The sequence below is a fragment of the Miscanthus floridulus genome, chromosome 4 (genome assembly GCF_019320115.1).
Source record: "Miscanthus floridulus cultivar M001 chromosome 4, ASM1932011v1, whole genome shotgun sequence".
Classification (NCBI taxonomy): domain Eukaryota; kingdom Viridiplantae; phylum Streptophyta; class Magnoliopsida; order Poales; family Poaceae; genus Miscanthus; species Miscanthus floridulus.
Genome location: NC_089583.1, coordinates 80,778,338 through 80,797,676, shown reverse-complemented (window position 1 = coordinate 80,797,676; position 19,339 = coordinate 80,778,338). Strand labels below are relative to the sequence as shown.

The 19,339-nt window shown below is 42.4% G+C and overlaps 2 protein-coding genes across 2 annotated transcripts; one reads left to right on the top strand and one right to left on the bottom strand.

The window, feature by feature from the left end:
* The first annotated feature begins 7,307 nt into the window (after positions 1-7,307).
* Positions 7,308-8,491, top strand: LOC136548693 (uncharacterized). The gene is made up of 3 exons (XM_066540129.1): positions 7,308-7,751; positions 7,905-8,030; positions 8,129-8,491. Exons 1-3 carry the CDS (start codon positions 7,308-7,310, stop codon positions 8,489-8,491), a joined length of 933 nt encoding a protein of 310 aa, XP_066396226.1.
* A 1,723-nt stretch (positions 8,492-10,214) lies between these two features.
* Positions 10,215-17,446, bottom strand: LOC136551833 (alanine aminotransferase 2-like). The gene is made up of 15 exons (XM_066543380.1): positions 17,319-17,446; positions 17,142-17,192; positions 16,198-16,248; positions 16,062-16,127; positions 15,918-15,979; positions 15,671-15,749; positions 15,353-15,457; positions 15,123-15,233; positions 14,786-14,923; positions 14,105-14,179; positions 13,522-13,642; positions 13,272-13,423; positions 13,107-13,181; positions 12,805-13,008; positions 10,215-10,361 (listed from the first exon to the last, which is right to left on the bottom strand). Exons 1-15 carry the CDS (start codon positions 17,367-17,369, stop codon positions 10,215-10,217), a joined length of 1,488 nt encoding a protein of 495 aa, XP_066399477.1. The 5' UTR covers positions 17,370-17,446.
* Between the last annotated feature and the right edge of the window lie 1,893 nt (positions 17,447-19,339).

Sequence of the window (19,339 nt, the reverse complement as noted above, 5' to 3'; positions counted from 1 at the left end):
GTAAAAGTAATAGGTAGAGAGGATATCTGTGGTTCCTATGAACTAAGGCAAGACTTAAGAAAACTATATCACGGTTGTTTACTTTGGAGCACAGCCCGCCTAGCAACCTAGGAGAGATAACTAGACAAGGTCTACCATGAGTTCTATGATTTAATAACTAGACCTATCATGGTAGAATATAGAGGATGGGCATGGCTATCACCACCTGCCACCTACCACAATCTATCTGGAGGCCTAGCCATAAACACAAGTAAGCTATAGCCTAAGCACCATGCTTAATCTATAAACTTACTACTCTAATCCTATGTACGATGGAAACAAGATCAAAGCACTCTAACCAAGCGGTGAAACCAGTAAACACAATAATATAAATAATACTTAAGTAATGCAAAAGAGTAGAGTTACCACAGAGAAGATGCCAGACTTCACTCGAAGACGAGCTCCATTCGCCAAAGCACATGTAGAGAGGATGCCAACAACCCTGACTCCTCCCCAAGCTTCTCCTCACTCTCTCCCTATCTTCTACTTCTAAGTAGTAGAGCCTAGCTACTACTCTCACTTGGAGTGAGATGGAATGAAATGGTGCATTTACAAATGAGGGAGAGGGGTCCTATTTATAGCTTGAGGTGGAGTAGGGGCTACTCCAGCGCCACATTAGCAATCCACATGATCATCCTTCTCTACCCTTGGATGCAACCGACCTTGAACCGCCATAAATCAACGCACCATGTTGCTCCCAAGTGTGTTTCCTTGCATGTGTTCGAAGGAGAGGTGGTGGAGCCACTGAGGGGTGCCAGGCGGCATGGTAAGGGCACCGGACGACCCTTGATTTCACCGCCTTTCAATCATAGGGTCTTGGTTGGCTCCCAAAGGTGGTTGTAGAGGTAGCACATGTGAAGATTTGGATAGGAAGTCGGTTTGGAGGTCGCTTGGAGGCCTCTAAGCCTATGACAGTGGGACAGTGGATCCGTGGCCACTCCATCTTGTCCATTGGTGCAAACCGACCTGAATGGATGCTTGAGAATGCTTGTGGAGCAGCTCCCACGGATCGATGGCGTGGAATGGCAACTTGGCCCACTGGCCAATGCCAAGGTGGGGCCGACCGATGTGGCATGTGGGCCCCTAGCCCCCTGGCATGTCCACGTGCCTCCTTTGTGCTTGGGTACAAAGTTTGGTCACATTTGGAGCTTTGCTTCTTTGGTTTGTGGACTTGTCTTAGCTTGTGTTGGATTGGGCCACCTTGTCTAGATTTTACCCAAACCTCCATGTGATCTAATGTGATGAACAAGGCTTCCCATGGGCTCCTGGGTGAGTGTAGAGGCCCTAGACCAAGTTTGGTGTCCATTGGACACAAGTCCAGGCCGCCTGGTGTCAAATGGGGCCGCCCGGCGCCACCCTGTGTCCAAATCTAGCCCGGCTTGTCTAGCGATCTTCCAGAAGACATAACTTTGTCATCCAGACTCTGAATTGGGTGAACCAAAACTTGATTTCATGTATCTCGACGAGCTCTTCGACATGGTGTAGTCAAAATGGTCATTTGATGAAGTGTTTTTGCACCATTTTGCACCACATTTGCTATAATTCCCTACATACAAATAATTCTACAAGTACAAGTGGAACTAGGTGAATTATAAACAAAATCCTACACATGTGATGATGATTTTCCTCACTTTATCATGCTTTTGGGTGAAATGTTAATGGTCAAAATGAGTGTTAGTGACCATCAACAATGAGCGTACAAGACCATCGGCATGTTGGGAAGTTGAAACTCAACCTCCCCTCGAGCCGAGCATGCTCACCATCACCAAGGCCATAAGCTCTAACCCAAACTAGGCGCAGGAACTCATCGACTATCTATGACAAGGCATCCTCCTTGTTGATAGGGACAAAGCCGATTAAGTACGTCGAAGAGCCAAATCCTACGTTATGAGGGATGACGAAATCCATCATAAAAGCATGAGTGGAATCTTGCAACGGTGCATACCCACGGAAGATGGGATAAAGCTCTTGCAAGATATACACTCAGGGGCTTGAGGGCACCATGCTACACCAAACACTTTGGTGGGTAAAGCTTATTGACAAGGGTTCTACTAGCCCACCATGGTCAAAGACGCACAACACATCATGAGGACTTGCGAAGGATGTCACTACTTTGCTAAGCAAAAACATGTGCCTTCTCAAGAACTCCAAACTGATCCCGATCACATGGCCCTTCACCATCTAGGGACTCGACCTCTTTGGGAAACTCCCACCTGCCCCAGGGGGCTTTGACCACCTGTTTGTCATGATTGACAAGTTCACCAAGTGGATCGAGGCCTAACCTATAGCTATAGCTAGCTCGGAGGCGACGGTCGAGTTCATCAACGGAGGTTATAAATAGGTATGGGGTTATGAACATGATCATCACCGATAATGGCACCCAGTTCATAGGGAGCGCTTTTGTCAACTTCTGTGATGAACAACATATCAACGTAAGATGGGCTGTAGTGGCCCACCCCAAGATCAACGGTCAGGTAGCAAGGGCGAATGGATGCATCCTTCAGGGCCTCAAATCCTGAATTCTCAGGAAACTAAAAAAGTTCAAGGGTAGATGGGTCCAAGAGCTCCAACTAGTCCTGTGGGGCCTATGGATCACTCCTACTAGGCCGACAGGGTTCATTGCCTTTTTCCTTATCTACAGTGCAGACGTAGTACTACCCAAGGAGATCGGCTACGCCTCTTCTCATGTCCACGCCTATGATGAGGATACAGTAGAGGAAGCCTTATAGGATTCCCTCGATAGGCTCGATGAGCACCGCTCCACAAGATATCAGCAGCAGCTAGCGCAAGTACCACAACAAGCATGTTCAGGAACTAAACTTCAAGCAAGGCAATCTAGTTCTGCATTGAGTGCAAACAACCAAGGGGAAAAACAAGTTTACACCTCCTTGGGAAGGACCATTTATCATGGCCAAAGTGCTAAGATCGAGAACGTATAAGCTGGCAAACATGAAAGGTGAAGTCTACATGAATGTCTAGAACAGTCGACTTGTTATGATGGTTCTATGTGTGAGAAAGCAGCCCTATACTAGGGCCTAATTTACGGATGGTGTACCACCAGCCCACAATAAATGCAGTAGGCTCCACCAATAAGATGATCAATATGCACCTGGGCTTAAACTAAGCACCCCTAGCAGGTCACGCTGACCTACCGAGGCACTCAGGGGCTACTCGATCGAAAAGTTTCAAAGAGTATACCGTATTCGAGGCAAATCAGTGTCATGGGTCTCCAATCACTCACCGCAATATGTTATGCTAACCGATTATGGTGATCTAGGGGCTACAATTGACACTACACAAAAGCCACGAGGCCATTACTCAGGAAAACACAAAACATGAAATGCAGAAAGTTTTTAGTCTAAGGCTAATGCAATTTACACATCATGAGTAGAGCGGATTACATCCTCTACTCTCTCAGATTTGGCAATGGCGCCTGCCACACCCCTAAACTCCATGCCAGTCCACCAACATCGTCGGGTTCATCCACCGGATGGAAACCTGATTGCCATGTCTCAAAGGTCCTCGTCGCTCTGGAGTGTAGCGGTCGCCAATGCCAATGTGGCCCCGTGACGAACTGCATGCCAAATTACTTCAACAAACCACCTTCAGAACATTGTTGAGGCACTCTTCCATGCTCACCCCCACCGGTGAGAGCACATCAATAACACCACCACATGCCTCTAGCAAGGCAGTGTATTGGTCCTGATATTGACCCGCCTTAGGCTGCCATGGTGGAGGAGTCAGTCGTAGCAGCGTCACATTCGCTGCTCTGCCTCCATCACCTTGCTTGGTTAGAACTGACATTGGCATCACAAAGCCTTGCCACCTTGCCTTGGGTAGTGGCCAGTTGCTCTTGGATGGCTAAGAAGCATAATCAGAACAACCGCTCATCAAAGCAAGACATCTTTAGAATGATGAACATGGAATCTCGCCAGGAACTTACCAAGAAGGTGCACCTAGGCTTCGGCATGGGATGCCACAGCGGTGGCCACTTCCTACCCTGACCTAGCCACCACTTCTTGTATGGCCTCCAACTATGCTCGGAGATGACTCGCCTCATCCCCGGCCATCGCAACTGCCGGCGAAGCTACGGCTTCCACCGCCACAACACCACCCAGCGATTCGAGAGGACTCACATCATCAAGCATAGGAAGCCTAGAAGAACACCCTAGTGAGAAGAAGTACAATGCCCCAAGTTCACCCAATTCGGTTTCGGTTCATGAACTTACACGATGAAGACAGGACAGATGGGCAGATAACGCTCGCCTACCGCCCGCCTAGCAACCTCCGTCCTCGAGCTCCCCATGCTCTCCATCAGAATAGATGTAAGGGGATAGAGATAGAGGAAGATGAAGAATTAAATAAAGGGAGGTAAGCTGAACAGTGCGCAGATAAAATTATGCCCATTTATGCCTCCCCTTCTTTATATAAATAGGAACCGGCGCACGGATGGCATCCCAACCACACACGCTTGTGCATGGGAAAATGAGCCATCAACACCGACGCTCCGGCTTCCAGTAAGCAAACTCACCCTCGGATCCCAACGGTCCATTTTCAATATGCCCTCATCTGAGCTGGTGCAGGCGAGTGGTATGACACTCAGATCGGGTACTCGGCCTGGCTCACCCCTTCAGTAGGTGTAAGTAGTAGCAATTCATTCAGCTATCGACCCTGCCCCTCTAGAGTCAGGGGGTATTCAGGAGGGTCACCAGTCTGACTCTAAAACCTCTTACACTCGGTGTCACATAAATCTCCCAATACCCGGATGAGCTCAAAGTACCTTATTTTAGCGGATGTGTACCCCTTTGGGGGAAACCAGAAAACTGATTGGCCCATGGCTGTAACCAAAGTACGAGCTCCTGGAATCTAGAAAAAGAGTTTTATGATGTGCCCTCACTGGTCTGGCTTTGTCATGCCGCTTCCTTTCAGTGAAGCGAATGTTCACTCGTTCTACCCATTATCAGCTCGAAGAGTAACACATGCAACTACCGACAGCTGCTCACGCATTCATTACTCGCCCACAGTGGTGCCCCGAACTGAGACAATGCTATATTGGCCTTAGGGCTATAGGACAACGTCCTCACTCTAGCACTAACGAGGTTCATGAAAATTCGTATCATGTTGCTTGATGGATCTCGAAGAAAAATGTGACACCCTTAGTGCTCAAACGACCTGCGATAGGTCACCCTAAAAATCAACTGGCTTAGTGATGCGTGGATGATGGAGGTGCACCTACCCCATCCTCATTATTGTTTTACGACTAGGACTTAATGATGTGCAACCACTATTTACATGCCGGAATACGTCGGGAACCAACTTCTGGAGTACAGCGGTATTTCTACCCTAACACAGCATCTACGATGTCTAGGAAGCTACGCTTCCGGTTATCGAGAATGACACCCGAACACGATGTTAACAACGTCCCGAGGGCTACGCTAAGGAAATTATGTTTCCCGATATGGGGTGTACCACCTAAGTCAGGCACTTACAGTTGCTAGGGGGCAACGTTCCTTGATGTACGGTGTACTACCACCACACTCGATGCTTGAAGAACATTCTCGCTACCCGAGAAATGCTCTTGGCACTCAAACAGTGACATACCGGTTCCCCAATACTTAGGAATATCTAGTTGCACTACTCAAAACTTTGGCACCCAAAGATGCTCACTATGTACTTACAGTACGTAGAACTTACAGGGGAGACTGCATTGTCTAAGAGCTTAAAGCTACATGCTAGCTTATTATTAAGTCCTACGGGGGCTACTGTCGGATATATGGGCCAGGGGTACCTGCACCGCCCATATATATGACCACCACCAAGCAGGCCCGAGCCCATGGGAGTGCAGCCCGTGCGACGGAACATGGCCCCTAATTTTTAGGGGCCCATAGTTTCCAGCACTTAGCCTAGGAAGCGCACTAGTTTTTAGCCCAGACGTCTATTCCATCCATTCGTCAGTTTCGCTTCCACAGTTCCTCTCTTCCCGATTGGCCGATCGTCAGATCGTGTCTTCCGCTCTTCTGTCTTCCCTATCGCCGACTCGGCAAGACTGTAGGTCATAGGACGGCGGCCATCGGAGTGAACAATGGTGTGGAGTTGCTATAGGTCGGCGGCCCGTGGTCGCCACTCGCTAGGTCCGTAGCCCACAGGAGTGCAGAGCGACAGGACTTAGGAGAAGGACAGGCGTACGTCAAGTCTCCAGGTATACTAATCTTGTCCACTTAATTTTTAATTTTCAATATTTTAATCAATGTTGATGGGTGATGACTAATATAATATTGATCCATCTAGGTGTTCAGTTATCTTTGTTCTAGATTATCTAGTGTTCCAAGATTCTAGTCATGTCTTCTGCAAACCGGTCTAGAAAGTATGAATCTAGTTACCAAAAGCGTAAGAAAAAACAAAGAATAGAGGATTTAACTCAATCTCAAAAGGGGGCTATGGATAAATTTGTTATAAAAGAGTCACAAGTGTCCACCGATAATCAGTCACTTGGTTAGGGACAAGGAACTGCACTTGATAATAATGATGACAATGATCCTAGAGATGGTCAGATAGAGACAGAAAATATTGTTGGGGTCGAGGAAGTTTTTATTGATAACACAAACATTGAAATGGATAACAATGCTGATAACATTGGGGGCCACTAGTACTGGTGTTAACTTGAACACTTCACCAATTGCGGATGTTGATGATTCCTTTCAGCCTGATATATTTGATCCTAGATATTGGGATTCCCTTGATCATAAACAAATTGATATTTTAGCATAGAAGGGCCCTAGAAGAGATTTATCAATTCAGAAAGGTCCTAAGGATAGATATTCTAGAAGGTTTTTTGCACTATTCTATACAAGAATTTTATCAAATGAGAGCATTGTGATAGGGATTGGCTTGTCTATTCTAAGGAACTCGATAGGGTCTTTTACTTTGGTTGTAAATTATTTACAAAAGGCCATCGAAAAGGTCAGTTAGCAAATGAGGGGTTTAATGATTGGATACATCTTGGTAATAGACTTAAAGAGCATGAGACAAGTGCATATCATGTTTTGAGTATGACAACTTGGTATGAGTTGCATAGTAGATTGCAAAAGGACCAAACTATTGATAAAGCCGCTCAACGACAACTCGAGAAAGAAAAGGACCATTGGAGAAAAGTTTTGTTCAAAATTGTTTGCATTGTTAAATTTCTTGCCAAGCATAATCTTGCTTTTCGTGGGACTAATAGTAAACTATATGAAGATAGCAATGGGAATTTCTTGGGATTGGTAGAGATGTTGGCTGAATTTGACCCAATTATTCAAGAACATATTCGTCGTATTACAAGTGAGGAAACTCAATCTCATTATCTTGATTTTAAGATTCAGAATGAGTTGATACACTTGCTTGCTTCTGCTATTAAGTCTAAAATTATTAAGAAAATAAAGAGCGCAAAGTACTTCTCTGTCATACTTGATTGTACTCCTGATGCAAGCCACCAAGAACAAATGTCTTTAATTATAAGATATGTTGACTCATCTTCAAGTGATGTTCGCATAGAAGAATCCTTTCTAGGATTTTTGGATGTCAACGATACAACTGGGCAAGGACTTTTTGATGTGCTAGAGAATGAACTAAAGCTCCTTAGTATTGATATAGATGATGTGAGAGGACAAGGTTATGACAATGGGTCAAATATGAAAGGAAAACATCAAGGGGTACAAAAGAAACTTTTGGATGTAAATCCTCGTGCTTTCTATTCTGCTTGTGGTTGCCATAGCCTTAATTTAACACTTTGTGATATGGCTAAGACTTGTGGTAAAGCTAAGGACTTCTTTGGAATCATCCAGCGCATCTATACAACTTTTGCTAATTCTACTAAGAAATGGTAGATTCTGAAAGATAACATATCAGGATTGACTCTCAAGTTAGTATCAGCTACACGTAGGGAGAGTCATGTTGAAAGTGTTAAAGCTATTAGATTTCAATGCACAGACATTCGAGAGGCACTACTTCAGGTGCCCAATATTGTTATATTGATATTTGATAATGATGTTTTTTAACTTATTTTGGCTATCTCCAATTATAACACATATTTTCTTCCTTTCAATTTTAGGTATCTGATGTTGATAATGATCCAAAAACAAGCAGTGAGGCTAAGGGCTTGGCAAAGAATGAACTTGGAGAGTATGAATTTATAGTGGCAATAGTCATTTGGTATGAGGTATTATATGCCGTTAATTTAGTAAGCAAACACTTGCAAGCAAAGGATATGCTTATTGATGTTGCTATTGAGAAAGTGCAAGGGCTGATTTCTTTCTTCAAGGGTTATAGGGAAACTAGTTTCTTAGAAGCATTAGAGATTGCCAAAGGAATTGCACTTGAGATGGATATTGGTACAACATTTCATAAAAGAAGAGAAATTAAAAGAAAGAGACATTTTGATGAGAACCTAGATGACACAAATGCTGCTACATAGTCTGCACAGGACCTATTTAGATCAGCTATTTTGTACCTATTGTTGATCAAGCAATTTCCTCACTTACAAGAAGATTTAAACAATACCAGAGTTACCAAAAAAATTGGTTTCTTATTTACCTCTGAAACATTACAGTCATTGGATGACACGAGTTTGAAATCTTCTTGTGATAATCTTGGGGCTGTCCTTACAAAAGACAGAAAATCTGATGTTGATGCCAACGATTTGTATGTGGAGTTGAAGTTTCTTCAAGGTTTCATTCCTAAAGAAAATATGGGCCCTGTTGAAATTCTAAACTTCCTAAAGTGGCATGACTGTTTTCCCAATGCAAGTATTGCATATAGAGTTCTGTTGACCATTCCAGTGACCGTTGCATCGGCAGAGCGAAGCTTTTCTAAATTGAAACTATTGAAGTCATATTTGCGTTCGACAATGACACAACAAAGACTTAATGATTTGGCCACAATAGCACTTGAGAGTGAAGTGCTGGAGAAGATTGATTATGAGCATATCATTGAAGATTTCATTTCAAGGAACACTAAAAGAATGAAGCACTTCAAGTAAAGATTATGAAAGCAAGAGTCGAACAGGTACAGTTTTTGATATATCTTATTGTGATATATCATATATCTTATTTATAGTCCTATTTTTTAGGGAGGTAGGCCTCATTTTAGAGTTTGGTACAGGGCCTCGATTTTTGCTGGCGCGGCCCTGCCACCAAGCTATCGGCCCAGCAGCCATCAAGGAGGAGGCCCGCAAGGGCTAACGCGATTAACCAACGTGGAGATCAAGGCAAACCAAGGCTCATGTATCTAGATGAAAGTTAGGATCAATCTGTTGTAACAAACTAGGAACATAATCTGTTAGCCCGATCACCCTCTCTGTAACCCTACCTCTCATGCCTATATAAAGGAGGGTAGGGACCTCGGGATCGAGATCCAATCTTCCACCTAATTCCATCTACCTCGTAGCTAGGAGCAATAACCCCTGTAATTGAGCATACAAATACAAGAGCAGCCGCACCACTGGAGTAGGGTTTAGCGCGTCCCGAACCAGTATAAATCTTCAGTGTCTCGTGTGCTACCATCTGATTCTGTCTACGCTATCACGTTGCTGGATATTGCCGGAGCAAAACAATCTGACACTAAGGCATGAGACGGAGCCGCACTATGGTTACATAAACTTGGCTTTACTAGAAGAGAGACATGAGTTGGTAATTAGGACATAACTGAGATATCACTTGTATGCTTCCCGAGGAAAATTTAAGGCACCCATTTATCTTTCTTGGGTTGCTTGGTCGTTCGGTTGTTCATAGTTAAAACCGGCTTGAGGAAACTTTCAAGGTTTTTCATCAAAGCCCCAAATTAAAAAAAAAATCATTAGCGTCAACAATGTTCGCCATTCAAAAGGCAAAACTAGAGCTCAGTCGACGCACAAGCAAGACATATATACTTCAGATAAAAGAAAAAAAAACACAGTAGATATATTCCTGAGCACTCAGCTTAACTTTAACTAGCATAGACTCACTGTAGCGAGTCATACAACAGAAGTGAGGACAAATGGGCACAACTCAACCATAAAGCAAGAACATTGAACACTTAGGTACAAACAACTCTGCTAGAGCTTAGGCACCCTAATTGCCCATTTACACAACACACACATGCCATAGCTTTATATTCACCATTCACATCACTCGGTCTAACCGTAGCATGCATCGGCATCATCAACGACGGAGATCCTGCATGCGCCGCTGAGAACCCCGGAACTCATTCATGAACGCCTTATGGAACTCCCTGAAGCGTGGGATCATCAATGCGATTTTGCCCTCATCAGGAAGGATCATGCACCGAATATGGGTCGTCCCAGAGGCCTTGTCATTGCATTGCACAAACAAGATGAGACAATGAGGTAGCCAAAGGAATGCAGTAAATCGGTACATAAATCACCCATAGTTATTATGAAAAAAAAAATCTAAAATAACTCCATCTTTATCTAAACTGCCTATGTGTATTATAAAGTAGTAAACCTCTAAGCTTAGCATATAAAATTATAAATTAACCACCTTCACGTTATTAAAATAATAACCTCTGTTAATACCTAAATCTGCCTCAAAATTAAATCATAACTCTATCATTATAAAAAAATGCTCCAAGTGCTCTTATATATAGGGGTGAGAATAATTAGACATAACTGAAGAACTGAACCGATCAAGACTAAAACCAAATACTTTGGTCATAATTTCTAATTAACTGAATTTATTTCTGGTACTGGTCTTAGGCCTCGGTTAACCGAACTAACCGAAATAGTTGTTATTTGCATAATGAGTTGTTATTTGCAAGTTTATTAGCTATTACGGTTGAACATTCAACAATTGAACGTTTATGTTGAATTGCAACAGCTATATTGGTATTTGTATTATATATTAATTTCATTCATCTTATGATCTATCAAACATGCTTTGGAATAGAAATATTGATGCCAAAATTCAGTCATAATATATCTTGAAACTTTTTGGTTAGTTTGGTCTACACCGAAGGCTGAACCAAACTAAAACTAAATTGCTCGTCTTCAGTATTTTGCAATATATTTTTGGAATTTTGGTTTTCAGTTTTATTAGACCGGAAATATGAAAAGGCTGAAAGACCACTTCGGTTAGATTGAGCGTGCACCATTTCTTATACATGCTTCTAAATTTACCTGTTTCTAATATTGTTAACATACAAAACTAATTCAACATCATGACATGTGTCACCATCAAACCACATATACATATACAAAGGAAGCGTACACGTACATGTACACATAACCGATACCTATACCTATACCTATACCTATACCTACGAAGCAATGAGTATACCCAATTACCGTACCAGGTATATAGCTCAAGTGAGGTTCCAACTAAACATATATCAAACACACAGAGGTACACAAAAGGTGGAAAATGTGAATGGGGATAGAAAACCATATATATAGAGTAAAAGTCTCACATCCAAAAAGGATATCTATTTAAATATTATATTATAATATGGGAAGTATTAGAGATTGCAAAGGTAAATAAACTTGATTAGTTTTGGACCACGTGTTTATTCACAAAATTTCTAGTACTTATGTATCTTAAAATAATATAAAGCCTTTTATATAGACACATTCACTTATTTGGGTTCTATCATTGTCGCTTTGCTCTACTCCATCCATCCATAAAAAGGATGTCGCTATGGGGTTCATGTTGGCCAAGCTTTTTTAAGTTTGAGTAGATTTATACAAAACATTAGTAACATTTGTATCTCCAGATAAGTTTATTATAAAAATATATTCAATGATTTATCAAATCAAAAGATACTAATTATGCACCATAAATATTAATATTTTTATATTTTTTATCAAAATTGTAAAAAAAATGGTTTTTTGAGAAGTGAGAATGACATTTTTTTATGGGACGAAGGGAGTATTTCATAGAGATCGATTCTACCTAGCCATGCACTTATTTCTTTATTTGTTTTCTATTCTAAATAAATATTTTTTGTTTATTTTATATAGATAGAATATACCTAGTCATGCACTTATTCCTTTTGTTTTCTATTCTAATTAAATGACTTTTGTTTAGGTTGCAATGCTAGGCTCTATCAATTGTGTGACTGCACCACCTTTCACTAGGCTCTTCCCGGTGCAACAACTTTGTGCATACTTACGGGCAACTTTGATAGGTGGTATGAATTGCGCTTAGCTATATATGTTCCCACATTCTAATTAAATTTTCTTTGATTTTCCTAATTTATAATTCTTTAAATCTTTTGCAATGAACTTATGCCCTTTTCTATAAATTGGCTTTATTTGTTTAGTGAATTGCGTGGTGGGTCCTTAAACTTTTCCCCACTTCTCACCTAGGTCCATAAACTTTTTTTGCAAACTTTTTTTTGCTCATCTGATCCATGAACTTTGTCTACGTCCTAGCTATCATCCAAAGCAGCCCAGCTATCATCCAAAGCAGCCCACATAGGACTCTGTTGCCTACGTGGCATGTGGCACCATGTGCTATTTTTTTCATAAACTGGCTGAAACTTTAAAAATGATATAAAATCGTAAAAAGAAAAATCCAGTTTTATTAGACTCGATATGAGTAAATCTATGCAATAAATATATAATATGGCATGCTTTAGTTTAGAGTTTGTATTGTAGCTGTAGATCTATGTGTTTCTATGTGTTTAATTTATAACTGCAGCACCTATGCTCGGTGAAATGGACAAGTACGAAAGGCTCACGGTGCATACACAAAATTTAAAGGCGAGGGATTATTCGTGAGGTGCCTGACTAACCTGGTGGAACCCAGAGCCCGGCAAAACGGCGATCCCGGTGGCGTCAAGCAAGCAGTGAGCGTAGAATGTGTCAGGTGAAACTCCCTTGGACTCGGCGGCCCTGATCGCGGCAGAGGGAAGGTGGAGCCGTGGGAACAAGTACAGTGCACCCTCTAAATTGTTGCAGCTCACGCCCTCCATGCTGCTGAAAGCTTTCTCTAGGGTCTGCAGTTGCACGGAGAAGAGGAGATCATGCCATTGTCACGACAATGCAAGGTGTCTCATACGCAGATCGATGTGCTTGAAGAATGATGCTTGCACACCTTGGCATGCTTCCTGAAACATAAACGGATCTTTTCCTTCTCATCATCAAATAACTCGAAAGACTCATCTCCTAGCTGCATACAGGTCACAAGGAAATTAAAGTTCAATAAAAATACTCGGATGGATGAAGAGAATTTTGTGATGATTTAGTTCAAGTTTGAAACCTTTGGTGGATCCATTGCAAGGCTGATAAGAATTTGGCCAGCTATGTTGGGGCAGATTGTTAAAGAAGCCACCTTGCAAATCTGATCCTTCACATCATCTGCAAAACCAGTCACCTCCATGTAGCCTCCTCTTCTCCCACTTTCCCCATAGCCTGCCAGGTTCAGAAGATGGGAGAACAGACAAACTTCAACCTGGACCTCCCACAGATTTAAGATCATATTTTTTTTATATATATAAAGGAAGACTCACTCATTGAAACGGAATGAAATGATACTATGGAGATGTCCTTTTCGTCATAACCAAGTGATCTGGCCACTTTCTTGAAAGAATGGAATTTTTTGTTCTCTGCATAGATATTTTCCTGGTATACCTGCAAGTAAGGCCCGTTTGGATCATTGGAATTGAATTCATTATTATAATTATAATTTAGGCATAGATTAATTAAGCTAATATAGTTGTATATGAAATATATATGTGTATACTATTGTTAGCAATACAAGGGAGATACTTATATGTTGTATTTTTACTATAGGAAAGCGAGTTGAATAACGTGCTATAAGTTGCAGAATAGAAACATAGCATGGTGGTCTATAGAATCAATCTCCATCTCCCACTCTATGAATTTGAGATAAGCTTAATTATATATGAACTTGGGAAAGTTGTGGAATGTTAAATTCCAAACCAAATAGCCTAGTCCATTAATTCCTCCAAAATAAAAGGATCCAAACAGCCCCTAATTAATTTGCACAGGACAGAATGTTCTTTTTTTTTCTTAACGTGGTTAATGTGATTTGACAATGCAAAAAGGGCTACATTTCCACTTAGTACTAACCTCATCAGCAAGCATAACTATACCTTCCTTCCGACAAAATTCCAGTATTTCCTCCTGGTTGGTGATGGACAGCACCTACAAGAAAGGAAGGAGATGATGACAAAGAAAAACTCTGGTAATTACCTTATTTTAGAATCTTATTGCTACTAATTAGAGGTTGCAATAAAGATTTCACATTAATTATCACGAGATGCAGTAGAAGAAAAAAAAGATAAATCTAGAAATTCTCATAAAAAATAGAAAGATCTAGCCATCAATTTGGTGGTCTAATCACCATTGATATAATATATAGTCATCATATCTATTCTTTAAAAATGGCATATATGCATACCTTGTAATGGCATATATGTTTGAGAAAAAAAAAGTGTCATACCAGCACAAGTTAACGGTCGAGTGCATCATTTAACTCTTTATTTTTGCTAAATTTGACCAACTAACATGTGGGAGTCTTGCTGCAGGTGAGGACAAAACATTTCCTGCGCACTACCTAGCCATTTATGTTTCAGCAAGGAAGATTCATCACTTATTTATTCCTACTAAAAGCTGAACTGAAATGTGATTGAATTGAAAATTTTCCGATAATCAGATCATCACTGGTAAGAACAACCCTGCAAAACTTCATCTGGATGTTTGTTTTCTCTATTCAACATGTAAAGGATTTAGGAAAATCATGTGCCATACCTGTCCAGTAGGATTGCCAGGGTTTATTACCACCATAGCTCTAACAGTCAGGCCAGCTGAACGAGCCTCTTCCAAGCATCTCTTGACTTCAAAAATCTCAAGGCCCCAACCATTATCTTCAGTAAGATTGTACGGCACCTAGTTACAGTTCAGTTCGTAGTTATTTCAAGCATAGAGTACACGTATTTTGTCTTCTAATTTAAGAAACAAAAAATGATTAAAATTGAAAAAGCAATGAATCTGATGAGAAGTTTGGGCTTGAACATTTTAAACAGGCCACTTTTACTGCAATTGCAAATATTGCTTGACTATCTTTTCAACTGTACTAGTACTGTACCATCGTTCCACCATGAAGTATGATGGAAGCCGAGTATAAGGGGTATTCTGGTAGAGGGCTCAAAATGCCATCTTCGTGAGACCTGATGAGTATCTGCATCAGCAAATTGATCTGAAACATGCAGAAAGGAACGCGGTCAAGTTGAAGATATTCACTCTGATGTTTGCATTTGTAAAGGACCCAATTTCATGTGCATCTGTGCATGTTTGTTCTGAAATGCAGAGTATTACCGCTGCGCTGGCTCCATCAGTCAGAAAAATATCATCTGCTTTTGATGGAAAACCATCTCTTGCAGTAATCCCGTCTGCAACTACTTGACGCAGAGATTTGATTCCCTGATCATATTAGGCTAGTGTCAACAATGTAACCCATAATTGTGAAAGGAAAATATACACCATCCGGCAAAAATAGATCATTACAGCACGAAATTAAAAAAAAAGGTTTTGGGTTGCATACTGATCCTCAATAATTCTGATTTGAGAACATGTTCATGACTCTGAAAGTCCAAAAAATTTACATTAACTAAAAACGTAATTTCAGCTGGCTACCCGACTATCAGTATATCCACCAGTGTCTTTGCTCGGAATCGAATTTATGATCCTCCTGGCTCTTCTTATGCTACAAGGACTGTGGCAGTAGAACGAAACGTTATCAGTCAAGTTTCTGCCAAATTATGTATCATCGAAAGTAGTTCTTACCAGCTTTGGTGCTAGAAGTGAAAAAATAAATTCATACTAAGTTTATGAAGCTCCACATAAATGCTACACTAAACAGAGTTCAACCATATAGTCCAACCTGAATAAGGCACAGGCTTCATCTTTATTCAGGAGGGTTGGATTGTCACACAGGGAAAGAACCTGGAGCCAACAATTTTGAGCATGAAACAGCGCCATCTTTGTATCGTCTTAGAATTTTTTTGTGGAGGGTAAGGATGTTAACCTCACGGAAGAAAGTTAATGGTGGCTGACCAAGAACCTGGGGGTTCCCAAGATTGCAGTATATTATCTGTTGGACAACATCAAAGACTGATCAAAGGGTATAAACTGTGATATACGCACTTGCAGAGGAGTTTCACCTCTTGGAAAGGGAGAGAACCAGGGTTTTCCTCCATCTCCTGCTCCAACCGCTGAATGACGACACATAGCAAAGACAATATTTTGTCCTTTTATTAGTCAGTAATTTTGCATTTAAAAAAAAATAAAACTCAACCCCCGAGGATAAGACCTCCGCTGACCCTGAGGCATTAACGGAAAGGTAGCAAATTATCTTCCGCGGTGTCGAGAGAAGGCCACGAACTCCGGCTACTTAGGACGTGCCACTAACGGCGAGGACTTGCCTACAGCCGTGCATTACACTGCAGCCGCTATTGGACCACGTATTTCACTGGAAATAGCAAAGGAGTGGTCTTTTTTGTGAGAACGGGGATTTAAAACTCCTGACCGGTATGTTGCCCTTCTGCTTCCCAACCACTGCACTACGTGCACGTTCTCACGTAATGTTATTGAGATCTAAATATCTGTAACGCAACATCTGAAACGTTGAGGCACCATTTGTTACTAAAAATAACAATGGTAGTACAATTTAAACTAGACCAACAACAGTTAGATCTTAGTTTTTTTTAAAAGAATCCATACAGTTTAAATAAAGAACTTTATTTTTTTGCAAATAATCAAGCCAAAGGAAAATAATCATAAATGTAGCGTACAGATGCTGAATCTACTAGTTTCTTGGCTCCCGCTCTTCAGCTGGTCCGTTTAGATCCAAAAATTTTTGGATTTTGGCTCACTGTAGCATTTCGTTTGTATTTGGTAATTAGTATCTAATTATAGACTAATTAGGTTCAAAAGTTTCGTCTCGCGATTTCTCGACCAACTGTGTAATTAGTTTTTTTTCGTCTATATTTAGTACTCCATGCATGTGCCGCAAGATTCGATGTGACGGATACTGCGCAAAAATTTTTGGAATCTAAACAGGCCCTCAGAAGCCAGCGAGCCGGCCGGTCGGAACTCGGAACGTTACCTCTGCGTGCTTGAGGATCTCCCCGCAAGGTGCGTAGTTGAAGATCTTGACCTTCAAATGAACGGACGCGTAGCTGATCAGAAGAATATATGCACGGTTCTACATAAACATATAGTTTCTGAAGAAGAAATGACGACGATGCTGTGCAAAAGCCGGAGGGCCGGGGAGCCTCTTCACCCTGGGATTTATGGTCTCGGCGGTGATGGACGGGGACTTGTTGTACGACATGGCGCGTGCGGGTACCGGCGACAGGGAGAGGCAGTAGGAGACGAGGAGGGAGGGGCCGCTGCGACTGCGACTGCGACTGCGACTGCGAGAGTGAGAGCGAGAGGACTGAAGAGTGACGAGCAAGCACAGAATCAGAAGGTGCTCTGGTAGCTCGGCACTTGGCGTCCGCTTGGGCGGTGCTCTGCCACGTCCCGTCCGCGCGTCGGGACCAAGCCTTGGACCAGCCTCGTGTAATCCCCTCACGCTTCGATCCGCGGGGGCACACGGGTGCTCGTGCCACTGCCCAGACCGCGCGGCGCGCACGGGATGGACAGGAGGAAAATTTGGTGCGGTCTGCAGGCAGTATGCATGCCATTGCCACGCGTGCTTCCTCACGATCCAACAGCGCCCATGGCCTGGGAGAGGTCCTGAGCCTTGACGCACGGTGCGCAGCGGCAGGCGACGCACACTCTTTTCTTTAGGGCCGGTCGGACGCCGCGATCACAATTCACATTCACAGGAGCCTTCCGAGAAGGAGAAGCATCGACCACAGGACGGCACGCCCGGCTTTGCTCACTGCTCGGACGACTCGCAGCCGCGGAGGCCAGACAGCCGCCGGCCCGGCCTCTATAAAAAAAATGAGATCCAACCTATGAAAAACTACGTGGTTTTTTTATTAAGAAGAGAAAATATGCACCGAAATTTAGTCTAAGACAGGACTTAAACCTGAATAGTTTGGTGCATTGTCACACCTCTCATCCAACCAGTTGAGCTAGGCTTGTTAAAAATCCTAGGATGCTCCTAGGTGTAGATCAGTCGGTGTACATGTTTCTATTCGGGATAGATCACATAGATCCGTCCTACAACATGAACTGGAGAGAGGATGAAAGAGGGGATGTGTTATCGACCATCAGTGAGCTTGGCGGAGAAGCTGGCCATAGCGTCGGTGAAGAAGATGCTGTCAAGTTGGGGGTCGATGGAGAGGGACAACGCAGTCCAGTGACGACGGCGTCCAGGCGGCGGCAAGTCGAGGAGGACGGTGGTGGCGCTTCCCGCCGTTGCTGCGCTCCCTTAGATCGGATTAGAGTTCTGTCAGTGGGGTACTGTGGCAACCGGTGAACCTCATACCGTGAGCCGTCAGCCCCACCTCTTTATATAGCGCAGTGCGATGGGAGCCCACCAACCTTGTAGGGTTGGGCGCTCCCAATCAAAGCGCGGGGTCAAGGCCTAAGTTGGCCGTTGGGCCAATCTTGGTGGAGAGATCAACCTAACATTCTCCTCCTTGATCTCACCTTTTGTCTTAAATTTAAAATATTTATCTCTTTTTCTCATTCCATCACAGTTTAACACATAGAGCGTGTCTCATCACATCAGTCAGTACCATTAGATTAACAGCTACAATACACCTCTCTGTTTTGAAACAGATTCTCATCTAGTGTGGCAGAACCTCCTAAATTATAGGACCAACATGCACTTGTCACTGTCCAACGACCTTTGACAACTAGGTATATGTTCCTGGTAACTTAAGAAGTCTGTCGGGTGTCCTCGGGGAACCCCGAATCATCCACGATTTCCGAGTAGGATCACATTACAGAGTCATTGCAGTATTACAACATTTGTTCAAATATCAATACCAGAGTAAAAACAGCGGAAGTCTTACGATAACTTAGTTTACAAACCAGTTGTTTCAACCCTTACAAACTAAGTTCGATAATTAATACAAATCGTAGTAGTAGAGTGGCATTATAATATAATACAAAACACACAATGAAACTGCCCTGCCCAAGGGCCACACATTTACTTCTCATCGTCATCACAAGGAACAACTGTCATGCAGCACGATCCAAAACAGATCTGCTCATGAGGCTCACCTGCAACAAGGGTCAACGAACCCTGAGTACAAAAGTACTCAACAAGACTTAACCGAAATATTAACCGATAAACTTAGGAATGTCGGCTCAGGGATTCAAGGTATGGCTTTAACAATAATG